The 14,329-nt window shown below is 57.9% G+C and overlaps 1 protein-coding gene across 2 annotated transcripts; it reads left to right on the top strand.

The window, feature by feature from the left end:
• Positions 1 to 220: 220 nt before the first annotated feature.
• On the top strand, positions 221 to 9,674 carry RNF25 (ring finger protein 25). 2 transcript variants are annotated; one of them, XM_084642878.1, is made up of 10 exons: positions 222 to 345; positions 2,696 to 2,770; positions 3,369 to 3,471; positions 3,575 to 3,642; positions 5,860 to 5,929; positions 6,093 to 6,164; positions 6,405 to 6,545; positions 7,139 to 7,228; positions 8,327 to 8,461; positions 8,904 to 9,674. In XM_084642878.1, the coding sequence occupies exons 1-10, from the start codon at positions 281 to 283 to the stop codon at positions 9,663 to 9,665; spliced, it is 1,581 nt and encodes a 526-aa protein (XP_084499004.1). In that variant the 5' UTR covers positions 222 to 280; the 3' UTR covers positions 9,666 to 9,674. The 2 variants fall into 2 exon arrangements, with proteins under 2 accessions (XP_084499005.1, XP_084499004.1); XM_084642879.1 differs by lacking the exon at positions 7,139 to 7,228 and having other exon boundaries at positions 221 to 345.
• Positions 9,675 to 14,329: the final 4,655 nt, after the last annotated feature.

Consider the following 14,329-nt stretch of genomic DNA (forward strand, 5'->3'; position numbering starts at 1 on the left):
TGGATCCCGGCCTCGCAGGCGGGCGGAAAGGCGGCCAGGCCCGGCCCCGGCCCCGACACCCCGCCGCAGGGACCCCGCGGCCCGGTCTGTCCCGGGGCGGGGCGGGGCGGGGCCGGCGGAGGGGCTCCAGGCCGCCTCTTTACACAGGCGCCGCCGCAGGCACCGCGCAGCGCCAGGACCCCGAGGACCCGCCGCGCCCGCGTCGCTTAGCAACCGCCCGCCGGGGCTGCCCTGCCGCCGGGGCCTCCGCGCACTTCCGCTTCCGGGGCAGGCGGGGCAGATGGCGGCGGCCAGCGAAAGAGAGGAGGAGGCGGAGGCGGAGGCGGCGGCGGCGGCGGCCGACTGGTAACCATGGCGATGGGTGCGGGCCGAGACGGGGGGGACCCGGGCTCCCCCCGTCTCTAGCCCCCTCCCCCTACGGGGCCCCGGGCCTCAGCCCGCTGCCAGGCTGCCCCGCCCTTTCGCGGAGCCCCCCAGCGAGCCCGATCCCCTGCGCCCCCCCCATTTCCTCCTACAGCCACTCCCCGGCCTCGCCCCCCCCCGCCCCGGGCCTTCCCCGGCTGCCTCCCCCCGCGCCCTCCCCCCCGGGCCTTCCCCCCCCCGCTGCCCTGGCCGCGCCCTCCCCCCCGGGCCTTCCCCCCCCCCCCGCTGCCCTGGCCGCGCCCTCCCCCCCGGGCCTTCCCCCCCCCCCCCGCTGCCCTGGCCGCGCCCTCCCCCCCGGGCCTTCCCCCCCCCCCCGCTGCCCTGGCCGCGCCCTCCCCCCCGGGCCTTCCCCCCCCCCCCGCTGCCCTGGCCGCGCCCTCCCCCCCGGGCCTTCCCCCCCCCCCCGCTGCCCTGGCCGCGCCCTCCCCCCCGGGCCTTCCCCCCCCCCCCCGCTGCCCTGGCCGCGCCCTCCCCCCCGGGCCTTCCCCCCCCCCCCGCTGCCCTGGCCGCGCCCTCCCCCCCGGGCCTTCCCCCCCCCCCCGCTGCCCTGGCCGCGCCCTCCCCCCCGGGCCTTCCCCCCCCCCCGCTGCCCTGGCCGCGCCCTCCCCCCCGGGCCTTCCCCCCCCCCCGCTGCCCTGGCCGCGCCCTCCCCCCCGGGCCTTCCCCCCCCCCCCGCTGCCCTGGCCGCGCCCTCCCCCCCGGGCCTTCCCCCCCCCCCCGCTGCCCTGGCCGCGCCCTCCCCCCCGGGCCTTCCCCCCCCCCGCTGCCCTGGCCGCGCCCTCCCCCCCGGGCCTTCCCCCCCCCGCTGCCCTGGCCGCGCCCTCCCCCCCGGGCCTTCCCCCCCCCCGCTGCCCTGGCCGCGCCCTCCCCCCCGGGCCTTCCCCCCCCCCTCCGCCCCCACTGCCCGCTGCCCCTGTTGTGCCACGTCCCAGCTTTGCAGACTGGCGCTTCGGTTGGGTTGTTGCCTCCCTGGATCCCTTCCCTCCTTCGCGGCCAGGGTGCAGTTTGCTGGGATGCGATTACACATTCTGGCTTCCAGAGACGAAAGGCACTTTAAAAATGTGGTCTCCTAATTTGCCTGTTCTTGTGAGATGGGTGCAGGGGCTATAATCTCCGAGTGATCTGGGACGGCAGCACAGTGCCCTGCATGCAGCAACTTGAGCGGCTCCCCTCGGAGACCCCTTCCTGGGTATTGGATCACCGGAGCTTTCTTGGCAGCCTCCCATCTGAATAATGACCTGGCCCCAGCCTCCTTAATTCCAGATGTGAGGTGGTCCTAGCTGGAGATAATGCAGCCACAGGAGAAGAATGAAACAGCTATGTCTATAGAGATCCTGTCAACTGAAATTTGCCCCAAACTTTAAACGTAAAGCAAAAAGATAGTTCTTAAAATTTTCAAATACATCTGTTATTTTTAAACAAATAAACATGCTTGTGCTTTGTTTGCGACTCTGATGTTACAGTTTAGAGTCTGACATGGAAACATAGCCGAATCAAATGTTAGATTTGAGAGTCCTGTAAAGAAAATTCAATAAAAAAAGAAGTTTTCAAAATTCCCTCACTTTTAATAATCTGATAAATAAATGGCAGGTTTCAGAGTAACAGCCGTGTTAGTCTGTATTTATCAAAAAGAAAAGGAGTACTTGTGGCACCTTAGAGACTAACCAGTTTATTTGAGCATGAGCTTTCGTGAGCTACAGCTCACTTCATCGGATGCATACTCATATGCATCCGATGAAGTGAGCTGTAGCTCACGAAAGCTCATGCTCAAATAAACTGGTTAGTCTCTAAGGTGCCACAAGTACTCCTTTTCTTTTTGATAAATAAATGTTTGTAATTTATCTATCATGTGCATTACTGTAGTTCCGAAACAAGAAAGAGACCTTACCCCTTGAAGAGTTTGCTAACTAAATGGGGAACACCGACAAAGGAAGGAGAGAAGACAGGCCCAGACAAGGGAAGTAACTTGCCAAAGGTCACACAACTGGTCAGTGGCAGAATCAGGAATAGAACACAGGTTTTCTGAGTCCTAGCCTGTTGTTCTTTCCACTAGACCCTGCTGCCTTCCACATCATGTTTACCTGGACAGTGTCTCTTTAAAACAAATTTCCACAGTATTATTTCTATGCGTAAATTGGGAGTTTGGGAGATGCTTCTGCTGTATAAGGTCCTAAGCAGATCTGTGCATTGCTCAGGGAGGAAGAGGAGGAGGAGGGAGTCATGAATGAACGAGGGAGAGCAGCTCTGTGTGATGTCCCTTCTCTGTTCTCAGGGCTTTGCCATCAGAAGTGGAGGTCTTGGAGTCCATATACCTGGACGAGCTGCAGGTGTCTCGAGGAAATGGCAGGTATTTGTGCTATTACCAGGTATCACTGATTCTGAGGGGTGAGATTTTACCATTTTGGTGTATGTTTATCTCAGAAGTCTGATCTCAGAGCAGTGGTACTGGGAGCAATCCTTGGACTGGCTTGTGTACACAGATGTTACGGGTGTCCAACTGTGGATTCTGCACTTGGGATTCAAAGCCCTGGTGAGCTGAGAATAAGGTTCCAATGGTCGTGTCCAGATTGAATGTTCACTGAGAGGGGGTTCTGCTGTCTTTAGTCCTATGCTGGCGCACTGAGCTCCCTGGCTCGTACCTGAGCTACTGCCAATCTCCGCCCTCATTCCTAGCAGCTCCTTTTCCTGAGCTCTTAGTGCACTTTGGCCCCATCCCAATGAGCGGTTCCCCTGCTGGGGCGGGGCAGGCACGCTCAGCCTGATGGTCTCCTCTCTGCTGCACTCCATGCACGGTAGTCACTTTTCAGCCCCATGGGGCTTGCCTGGAAGGTTTGTGCTGCTGTGGCAATATGCAGCCCACGTCCCCCTCGCTGCACCGTCTATGCCTCATTAATATTCCTCACGTGATAGCTGGATGCTTCCCCTCAGCTTCCATGCCCCCACAGGTCAGCGCCCTGGGAAATCTGCATTACCCTGCACCCTGCGACCGCGGAGGATCAGGACTCTCAGTACGTCTGCTTCACACTTGTGCTCTCTGTGCCCCCACAGGTAAGGTCACAGTGCCTGACCCCCAGGAGCGCAGCCACGCTTCACAGGGAGGGGCAGGGCAGGACTTTGGGCCCCATTCATCCCTGGATTTGTTTCTTTCTAGTATCCCAATGAAGTGCCGAAAATCTCGATCCGGAATCCGCGGGGGCTGTCAGATGAGCAGATCCAGAAGTGAGTGCTAGGGAAGGGGTTTCCACCTGCCCTCGAGACACAGGAGGGAGGAAACTTCCCACATTCCAGCTGGGGGTGGGAAACATAAATACCCCCTTTTCCCTCAGATACATGGAATCGCTCTGTCTGTCATCCAGAGCTGCATCGGCCTGGATAGAAAATAAATAAAGGCCACTGAACTGTCCTGCTTCTGTGCACGACCAGCCGCCAGCTGCCTGGGGCTAGGAAGAAAATTCCACCCATTATTCCATCATTGTCCCCTAGGGGAATCTCTTGCATCTTCTGAAGCAACTGGCCTTGTCCTTGTCCAGTCCAGCAGCTCCTGTGTCCTTCCCTCCCCGGTCCCAGATGGTTGTGCACAGGTGTGGTGAGATTTGGATAGTCTTTTGCTGCCAGAACAAGGCTCAAAGAATCAATCCTGAAGCACTTACATGAGAGGAAAGTGATCAGGAACAGTCAGCATGGATTCACCAAGGGAAGGTCATGCCTGACTAATCTAATGGCTTTCTATGATGAGATTACTGGTTCTGTGGATGAAGGGAAAGCAGTGGATGTATTGTTTCTTGACTTTAGCAAAGCTTTTGACACGGTCTCCCACAGTATTCTTGTCAGCAAGTTAAAGAAGTATGGGCTGGATGAATGCACTATAAGGTGGGTAGAAAGTTGGCTAGATTGTCGGGCTCAACGGGTAGTGATCAATGGCTCCATGTCTAGTTGGCAGCTGGTGTAAAGTGGAGTGCCCCAGGGGTCGGTCCTGGGGCCGGTTTTGTTCAATATCTTCATAAATGATCTGGAGGATGGTGTGGATTGCACTCTCAGCAAATTTGCGGATGATACTAAACTGGGAGGAGTGGTAGATACGCTGGAGGGCAGGGATAGGATACAGAGGGACCTAGACAAATTGGAGGATTGGGCCAAAAGAAATCTGATGAGGTTCAATAAGGATAAGTGCAGGGTCCTGCACTTAGGACGGAAGAACCCAATGCACCGCTACAGACTAGGGACCGAATGGCTAGGCAGCAGTTCTGCGGAAAAGGACCTAGGGGTGACAGTGGACGAGAAGCTGGCTATGAGTCAACAGTGTGCCCTTGTTGCCAAGAAGGCCAATGGCATTTTGGGATGTATAAGTAGGGGCATAGCCAGCAGATCGAGGGACGTGATCGTCCCCCTCTATTCGACATTGGTGAGGCCTCATCTGGAGTACTGTGTCCAGTTTTGGGCCCCATACTACAAGAAGGATGTGGATAAATTGGAAAGAGTCCAGCGAAGGGCAACAAAAATGATTAGGGGTCTGGAACACATGACTTATGAGGAGAGGCTGAGGGAGCTGGGATTGTTTAGTCTGCAGAAGAGAAGAATGAGGGGGATTTGATAGCTGCTTTCAACTACCTGAGAGGTGGTTCCAGAGAGGATGGTTCTAGACTATTCTCAGTGGTAGAAGAGGACAGGACGAGGAGTAATGGTCTCAAGTTGCGGTGGGGGAGGTTTAGGTTGGATATTAGGAAAAACTTTTTCACTAGGAGGGTGGTGAAGCACTGGAATGTGTTACCTAGGGAGGTGGTAGAATCTCCTTCCTTAAAAGTTTTTAAGGTCAGGCTTGACAAAGCCCTGGCTGGGATGATTTAATTGGGATTGGTCCTGCTTTGAGCAGGGGGTTGGACTAGATGACCTCCTGAGGTCCCTTCCAACCCTGATATTCTGTGATTCAGATCCCACTGAATCTAACCCTGGGTGTTTGGCCTGGTTTTAGTCTCTCTGCCTTGTCACCAGTGAATGCAGCGGAAGTTGGGTTAGCGGCAGACTTGGTGGGACTAAAATGCTGACCGGGTTAGCTCGTCACAGGCAGGCTGTGTTGAGTAGAGAATCTTCCCTGGTGTCGGCCTTGGCGAAGGGCATGTGTGTACCAAAGAATCCAGGCAGTAGGTAGGAGCCAAAAGCCTGGTGCCTCAGACCTGTTCTAATGGGACTCCTCTTCCTCTGCCCCCCCCCCATCACCAGGGGGGATGGGTAGGTGAGAGGGGGAAGGGTCTGAGCACGTTAACCACATTGGAGCACATGGTTTCTATACCCAACTTGGCACTGCTATTGACCAATCCAGTGGCTGTCTCAGCCACCTCACCCACTGTATGATAGCGGCTGTTCCCGTCTTAATGCTGCAGTTCACGAGGAGTTAGCACATCCCCTCCTTAGTCACGGGTTTCTGCCTCTTCGTTCCAGGATTTCCCAGACCTTGGGACAAGTTGCGGGGGCTGGGCTCGGGACAGCCGTGCTGTATGAACTGATTGAGGTAAGAGAGATGGGGAGGCCTGGGGTGGGCTGGGCGTGGTGCTAGATACAGGCCAATATTGACACACGCTCGCCTGGTCTCTGCATGTGGGTTGGTTGGGTCAGAGCCTACACCCACCTGGTGCTTTGGGTGCGTAAAGTGTTTGTTCTCCCTCTTTCTATAGAAAGGGAAGGAAATTCTCACCGACAACAACATTCCTCATGGCCAGTGCGTGATCTGTCTCTATGGCTTCCAGGTAGGAATCCCTGCAATCAGTGTGTGGCCCTGCGGTCTCCTAGGGAGAGAAATGGGGTGCATTGAGGGAGGGACTGGCAGCCTGTAGCCCAGGGCTGATGGAGGGGAGGGCCCTGGGAGCAGATGTATCTGAATCAGACCCAGCTGAGGGTGGAGCATTTGTGGAAGGCCCTCTCACCAGGGGAGGGCACCGTGGGGCACACACAGGGCTCCTTCCAAATGGCCTCATCTCGTTGTACAGGAGAGAGAAGCGTTCACAAAGACTCAGTGCTACCACTATTTCCACTCTCACTGCCTGGCTCGCTACGCCCAGCACATGGAGGAGGAAATTCATGTGCAGCAGGAAGAGAGAGAGCAGCACCTGGTACCTCCTTCGAAGAAGGTAAGAGGGCCTGGGCCTCTCCCAGGTGTCACATAGAGGAGGCCTTGCTCTCCCAGGCCAGTCACACAAAGTGTGGACTAAATAGCACCAGTGCCCAGAAAACAGGTCCAAGACCCCTCACAGCCAGTGTCCTGAGAACAGCCCCCGCTGTCAAGCTAGGGCCATCTCAGCCAACACACATTGCCCAGTAGTGTCTGCGAGGAGAGACAGTCCCTCGGGTACGGGCAACCTGAGCCATTTAAGGCTTTATTGGTTATAACCAGCTCCTTTAAAGTTATTAATCAGCTGTTAGACTACAACTCCCAGCATGCCCTGGTGGCATAAATTGACCAAACTACCAGCCAGCCAAACCAGGAATCCCCCGGTGCATTTGGCGTGGGAATTAAAACACTCAGCAAGGCTATTGCAGTGCTGCAAAAGCCATATGAGCACTAAAGCTAAGGATAGACAGCTGGGCAGCCAGGCATCCTCTGCCCCACTAGAGCAGTGCCTGGGGAAGCCTGGGACTCAAAGAACCTGGGGGTTCATTTCCTGGAGGGGCAGGGGGAGTTAGTGTGATGGGGCTGTGTGCCAGCTCTCTCTTCTCCCTGCAGGGAGTCGGAGTGCAGTGCCCCGTCTGCCGGGAAACACTAATCTACGACCTCTCCGCTCTGCGGGCAGCGCCCCCCCCTCAGCACCCGGTGGTAAGAAGTCCCTAGCTGGAACCCCACCCACAGATCTGGGAGGGAGTGTTTGGGGGGTCCCTGAGGCACACTTCAAGGGCCTCCCCAACCACTCGCACGCCCCAGGGCTTCTGGCTGCTTCTGCTGGGTATTTGCTAGAACTTGGCAGATACTCACTGTTCACGTTAACATTTGGCCTTAAATGCATCCACCTCATAGCAACTGGACAGTCCTAATGTAAACTCTTCCCCTTTCCCGCCGAGTGCAGCCCCCATCTTCCTTGGGCTGGGAATGGACAGAGAGGCGTGCCCAGCCGCATCCCATGGTTACTGTTTGCTTTTCTGATGTAGCCAGGTGACCTGCCTCTGGGAGGGGAACAAGTCCGCTTGTGTCTGATGGGTATAAACACCCTGGAGAGGGAAGGGTGCTGCTGTCCCTGGGGAGAGGACGAGGCTGGGGCCCTGCCCCAAAGAGCCTCCGGCCCATCGAAACTGCAGGGTTAATGGGATGGGAGTAAGCCAAGGAAACGTGGCTCAATTTCGGGAATCTTCCTGCACTCACTAGAGCCTTCTCCCAAGGGGCGGGACGGAGGTCCTGTCGCTTCAGTAAGTTAAGATCCAACAGGCCAAAGCCCTAGAGCACAAATTGGAGGAAGTGATCCTGCCCTGGCTCTGGGGGATGGGACAGATGGGCCACTCGGGCTTTTGCTGCTCTGATTTCTAGGCTGCACTTAGAAAGAATTGCAGCTTCCCTTCAGTAAGTCTCTAATTCTTGTTGGCTCATGTAGACTCTGACGGCTCTCCAGGCCCCTCGCAGGGACACAGGCGTGACCGGACTGCGGTTCAGCTGGTCCAGTCTGCTGTCTCTGCCTGTGGCTACCCTGTGTCCGACTAACACAGAGGAGGCCAATGCCAGTTGCTGCAGGGGAGCACGCGTGGGTCACTAGGCTGCTGGCTCGGGACAGAGGGAGACCTGGGCTCCCAGGTCTAGCTGAATGCCCCGGTCAGTAGCCTTGCAGGCGTGTGGGTTGGGTGATTTACCCATCTGGGAGCAGCCGCTCTGCCAGGCTGGATATTGACAGAGCTCAGCACTAACGCACCCGACCCCTCTCTCCCCCAGGAGCCATACAGGCCTGATGCAAAGGCGCTACAGACCCGAGAGGAACTGCAGATAATCTACCAAAGGCAGCAACAGAAGGGCGGGATCATTGACCCCGAGGCAGAGAGAAACCGCTACTTCATCACCCTCCAGGCGGTACGTGGCTCCTCAGGGCCGGACATTGCCGGGAGCTCTCCAGTGCTGCCCTGATGTGGTGCAGGAGCGGCTCTGGGCTGCGGGCTCTGGTCGTGTGTGCAGGGAATGGGGCGCAGGGCTCTGCTGTTCCTGCCTTCCGGAGCTCCTGCTCGCTATGGGGGCACGGCAGGATCCTTTGCCTGCTGCCGTGTGATGTTCCAGCATGCCAGAGAGCGGTCGGGGGGGTGGGTTTCAGGTCCCAGATTGTGACTGGGGGGCGGGTGACCCGGCGCAGAGGAGCGACCAAGGGCTGCCTGGTGCTGGGACTGTAGTGGGTGTGGGATGTGCTTGTGGCAGCCGGGCCTGGGGCAGCAGCCCCGGGGCCTTTCCCTAAAGAAAAGCAGGAGTCAGGAGGCCTGACAGGCCAGGCCCTCTCCTCACCATTGGCTCTTTTCTCTCTCAGCCTCCAGCGGCTGCTGATCCTGGCCACGGAGCCGCCGCTGAGCTGCTGACTCCTGAAAATGCCATGGCTGCCACTGGGCAGCTCTGCCAACCACCGGCCCCAGAACGTGCTGCGGAGCCTGCCAGCCATCCCCGAGCTCTAGCTCTGGGGGGAGAACCCGGGCAGCTGGCAAAAGCGTCTGTCCCCCTGGAGCACCAGAGCAAGAGAGAGAGGCACCGAGGGGAGAGGCCGGGATTCCGAGGCCAGGGCAGGCAGCCGTACAGCAACCCACAAGCAGCAGCTACGGAAACTTACCGCTTTCTCCGTGGCTCTGGGGGACCCGGCGGTTTCGACTGGAGACCCGAACGGAGGGAGGACAGGAGCCAGAGACCCAGTGTGGGATATAGCCAGGAGTTCCCTAAGCCACACGGCAGAGGCAGAGTGGCTACCTTTGTTGGTAGGAAAGAGTCGGGCCCTGATGGCATCTTGCCCGGGAGAGGGGCACTGGACTTGAAAGAGGAGCATCCCGCTGTGGGGAGTTGGACGCCGGAGCAGGGAGCTGAGACCCAGAGCAGGGAGAAGGAAAACCGGGCACTAAACCAGCGTGACCCCAGGAGCCCCAACAGCTGGCAGGGCCATCACAGAACCTGGGACTGTGGGAGATGGGAGAAATCCCGGGGCAGGGAGCGTAGTTCCTATCCCAGGATGCCACAGGGGCGAGGGGCATTCATGCCCAGTGCAAGGAGAGACCCCCATGGCCAAGTGAAGGAGGATGGCTCCTAGCAGGGTGGGGGGGCAGGGGCTGGTGCAGGGGGGGGCCTTTCCTGGGGAGAACAATAAAGAGTCTATTGGAATATCAGCTGTCCGCCTCCGTATCCCAGGAGACGGGCCAGCCCAGATCTCTCCGTGGGTGTGGGTGGCTGGCACAGGACACCTCTTCGTGGGTAAAACACTTTCTGGAGAGGAACACAGTGAGGGTGTGATGAGCTGGGCACGGGGTGGGGGTGGGGGAAGTGGACTCACATCTTAGTAAACCAGCGGCAGGTGTGGTTACTAATGGCTGCGTTGCAGGGTCTCTTGGCAGATTGTCAATGTATCGCCTGGTTAGTCCTGGGCAGGCAAAATCCCTCTCTTGGCCTTGAAGGCAGGACCCAGGAGTAGCCAGATGCCGCTTGACTGCAGCCATCTACATAAGGGCTACGCAGGGTCTTCCCCATGCTTCGGGCTCTGCCCCGAGGCCAGCCTAGACTGGCTCCTCTGAGCAGGGACAGTGGCCCTGCTGCTAGCCCTGCCTGGATCTGCGATGCTGTCAGCAGCAATGCTAGAGCTGAAGTGAGGGTGGGACTGTCCCATGGAGCAGAACGGCCGCAGGAAGCCAGGCCCCGCTCAGTGCCAGTGAGCAAGGCCAGGGCGCGGGGAGAATCCCAGCTCTCGTGTCCTGGGCTCTCCTGAGGGTGAACTCCAGCTGCTTGCTATGGGGTCAGCTCCCCCGGGATAGCACTACCGTTCCTCTTGAGCTGGGAGCGTCGCTTTACTGACAGCCCCCACCCCCAGCTACTCAGAGCTCGACTTGGTCCAGCTCCAGTAGCTTCGAGCCGCCTGGGCCATGGGGGTTCTAGTGCTTTGGGTTCTTCCAGGTCCTGCCATTGGGTCCATTTCCCTGTTGATCATATTCAAAAGGGGCTTGGCCTGTCCCTTTTCCAGCGTCACCCCCTTTTCTGCTTGCTCACCGATCAGAACCGGTTCTCCTCCCCTCCTTGTAAACATCCCTGTATAGACCACAGTGAACGCCCCCTGGTGCAGCTGGTGCTCCAGGCTTCATGTGGTTAACGGCTATTGTCTTCCCTCTGAGGACTGCCCCCTACCACAGCTTTTCTCAGCACTCTCCAGTCCCTGTGAGCCAAGCCATCCCTTGGGGGATGGGGCGGGGCGCGTTACTCCAGCCCAAGACCAGCTCCCCATGGTATCCCAATGAACAACCCCTCTGTAAACATTAATCCATGCTTGTCCCTGCTGGTTGGTACTACTCCAGCCTGGGCTTCCTGGTCCCTGGGATTAGGCCCTAGCCAGGTTGCGTGGGACTTGACTTGAGGGACTCTCTAGTCTGTGATCAAATTGGATTATTTCAGTTATTCGCAACCATTTGCTCATCTCTCCAGCCCTCTCAGCAAATCTGAGCGTTATGTTCTCATCCCTCTCCTGGGATGGTTCTGCCTGTCGTTAAAGAGAACTTAACGTCTCCCCTTTGACGGAACAGCGGGGCAGCCAGTGAAGTCTATGGGGAGGGGGCAGGTGTTAAGACCCTTGATCCCAATTTTTTGTCCTCTGATTCTTGTCCCAGTGAACCTTCATCTTCCTCACTTCTCTGGGCAGAGCACGTGACAGTGTCCCAAAGCCTGTTTGAACAGAGAGATTCTCTGGTGCAGCGCTGACCTATTTCCCATTCCGCACTGACATTCAGTGCCCTTGATGCAATTAAAAGACTCGGCACCTGGGTTTGCACAGACCACAGACCCGGTTTTAGCTCAGATGCTCAGCACGAGAAGCTGGACGGTGTGTGAGCCACCAGAGAAAGGAATTTCCACCGCAATAAAAAACAGGACCAAATCCTGCTCTGCCATCCTCTTGTCTCCTGCTGCAGAGCAGAGAGCAGAATTTAACCCCCTGCTACTCCGCTTGTCCCTCCCCTGCCCAAGTACCTGTAGCTTGAAGCTGGTTCTCTCTCTTGGAAACCAGGTGCTTTAAGTTTTGCTGTTCAAACCTCCACAGCCCCCTTGGGAATATTCTTTATGGCCAGCCAGGGAATCCCGTGATCTAGGAGGGCAGGGAATTGATCCGTCTCATTCACACGAAAAAGGTTCCTAGAAAAGGTGACTTTTCTTAACATGCTGATCAGAACCAGGAGCCATCCTGGGGGGGGGGGGGGGGGGGTGCGGAACAAAAGGAGGGTGAGAGACATTCCCCATTGTGGGCGGGGGGGCTTTTAGAGTTAAAAAAATCTGTGCTTAAATGTTGGACGTGAACTTGGCAGGAGCCAGGGGCAGCTGGAGCGGCTGCCTGTCACTGAACTATCTGGCGGGGTAAGTGGTAAATTCTCAGACTGCAGCTGGAGGGTTGCACCCCGTGATTCCTATGCTGGCAGGAGGGACAGCTCCACTCTCCCTCTGCAGCAAGCTGCCTAGGCCTCCCAGGAGCCAGGCAGCTCTCGCGCTGACCCCGAATACAGAGCATCCGGACACACGTTAACCAGAGTTGTCTGGTGATGAGAGCAGGGCACGGGGCAGTGGGATGCGACAGTTCTGTCCTTAACTTAACTCTGCCCCAGGCGTGTATGATCTTGGGCAAGCCACAGTGCTGCTCTGTGCCTCTGTTTCCCCAGCTGCGAAATGGGTGTAATCACAGCAACCTGCCTCCTAGGGCTGGGTGAGGCTTACCGTGTGTCCAGCCCTCGGCTGAAAGGCGTCGCCAACGTGCAAACGAGTAGCCATGTTTAAAGCCTGTGGCGTGAACATCGGAGCTGCTCGTGTTGTGCAGACACACCTGGGGGCTCCAGCATGGGAGGGGCCCACCTGGGAGGGGGGAGGTTGAGAGGAAAGCAGCCACTGCAAGGACTTGGCTCTGCGTGGAGACAGCTGGGCAGCAGCATCCCCGCGGGCCCTGCCTCTCAAGCCCCCTGAGAGGCTCAGCCAGCCTGCCCGTGGGGGCGAGCACTGCACAGACACCCCAGCCGGGTCGCTGCCCCACAGCGCTTGCAACCGGAGCTGTCACCCCCCGAGCCAGGATGCAACCAAGCTTTCCTCACCCCAGGGCTCTTTCTTTACAGGCGCTCTGAGTGAGCCACTCCTGACCCGTCCACCGCTCGTAAGGAAATCCTGAGACCGACTCCAAAGACACAGGGCCGCTTCCCCTGGCGGTCGCTATGTTGATGTAAACAGTTACCTGCATTTGGCCCCTTGACCCTGCACAGCTGGGCAGAGGGCAGGTCGAAAAGGCAAGGCTTGGCCTGTTGTTAACACAGCGACAGCCGGGCTCTGAGCGGCTGAATGCGACGAGGTCGGGCACTGGGCAGCCATCAGGATGCGGCTACATCTTGGGATTGCAGGGGGAGAGCTCCAGGCAGAGCCCGTCTCCATCACATTAGCCAGGACGATGCCGATTGTAGAGAGATCTCGGTGCATGTGCTCAGGGGCCTGGGCGTGCAGCACCCTGCAGATCACAAGGGCGTCGGGCGGGCTGGACTGGTAACGAGTGCCAGTCGGGCACCTCTCCACTGCAGGGAGCTGGTCAGCTTCCCCCTGACAGCGTCCCCGGCGCTCTCTTCTCGGGCCCAGAGCAAAGTCTGCATCCTGCCAGCCGGGGTGGTGCAGGAGAATCCGTTGTGCAGACAGCCAGGCCCCCAGGCAGGCCCTGATATCCAGGTCCAGCAACGCAGGACCCTGCTGTTAGGCACAACCAGGCTGCACCGCTGCCCACAGACCCAGCGGCTGTGTACGGACCTGGACGGCTGCTTCTCTGCTGGGTTCGTGTGAGGGAGGAGGGAGCACAGGGTACATGGCAGGTCTCCATCAGACACCCCCTGATGTTGAGTGGGGTGATTCAGCACAGGACCCTTGGAGGCCTCTATGGAAGCAGGGTCAATGGACCTTGGGAAGACACTGTGGTGTCTCCACCCCCAAAGAAGAAACACATGTGGGTTGGGCTTACGGGTCAAAGAATACACCTCAAACATTTACTGGGCTATAAAAAAGAAGGGGAGAGACCCTTGTCGTTGGCCATCACTTGGGGGATTCCAGGGCCCATAGCTCTTGAAATCTCACAACGTTGGGCCCTTCAGCCAAGGGGGTTGAGGTCCCTGGGGACAGAAACCTGCTTGGGCAAAGATTGTGACTTGCTGAAGTTTTAGTTGTAAAAGGGAATTTCTACTTTTCTTTGCTTGTCTCCCTCCTGTCTTCACGGGTATCATGTAACTCTAGGTCTCTTCCTTTAATACACTGTAAACCAAGTTAATGCTGTGATTGAAATAAGCGTGTGGGGCAAACCCCAGTTCTACTAATGAGCTGCAGTAAGTTGACCCTTTAAAGGAGCAACGAACTTAACTTGTGTGTGTTCAGGGAGAGGGCTGGACGTTGCAGGCAGATGGGCTGGGGAAATTCGGGACCAGGAGGGCGTCAGGGTCCTTCTGCAAAAAGTAACAGGCGGTGGAAGCTGCATGCTTGGTAGCAGGGCTGTGAGACACAGCAGCTCTGCAGTGAAGGTACCAGAGTGGCAGGACAGGCGGTGATATAGCTCTTCACTGGTCTGGGTTGAACCCCAAAATGTCTGTCTCTCTCACACACCATCTTCCCTGTGCACTGTGCTCAGAGGAGTGTCGCAGTCCAAGAGGAACGGCTACACCAAAGCAGAATGCTCAGACTGGGGGTCCGGGCGACTGAACCAGTCACAGCTGA

This window comes from Lepidochelys olivacea (assembly GCF_965140295.1).
Source record: "Lepidochelys olivacea isolate rLepOli2 genome assembly, chromosome: 11".
In the NCBI taxonomy this organism is placed as follows: Eukaryota; Metazoa; Chordata; order Testudines; family Cheloniidae; genus Lepidochelys; species Lepidochelys olivacea.

Coding starts and splice junctions, on each gene's coding strand:
- RNF25 (XM_084642878.1), top strand. CDS start 281: ATGGCGGCGGCCAGCGAAAGAGAGGAGGAGGCGGAGGCGGAGGCGGCG. Junction 2,771..3,368: donor GTGTCTCGAGGAAATGGCAG/GTATTTGTGCTA, acceptor ATGCCCCCACAG/GTCAGCGCCCTGGGAAATCT. Junction 6,165..6,404: donor TCTGTCTCTATGGCTTCCAG/GTAGGAATCCCT, acceptor CTCGTTGTACAG/GAGAGAGAAGCGTTCACAAA.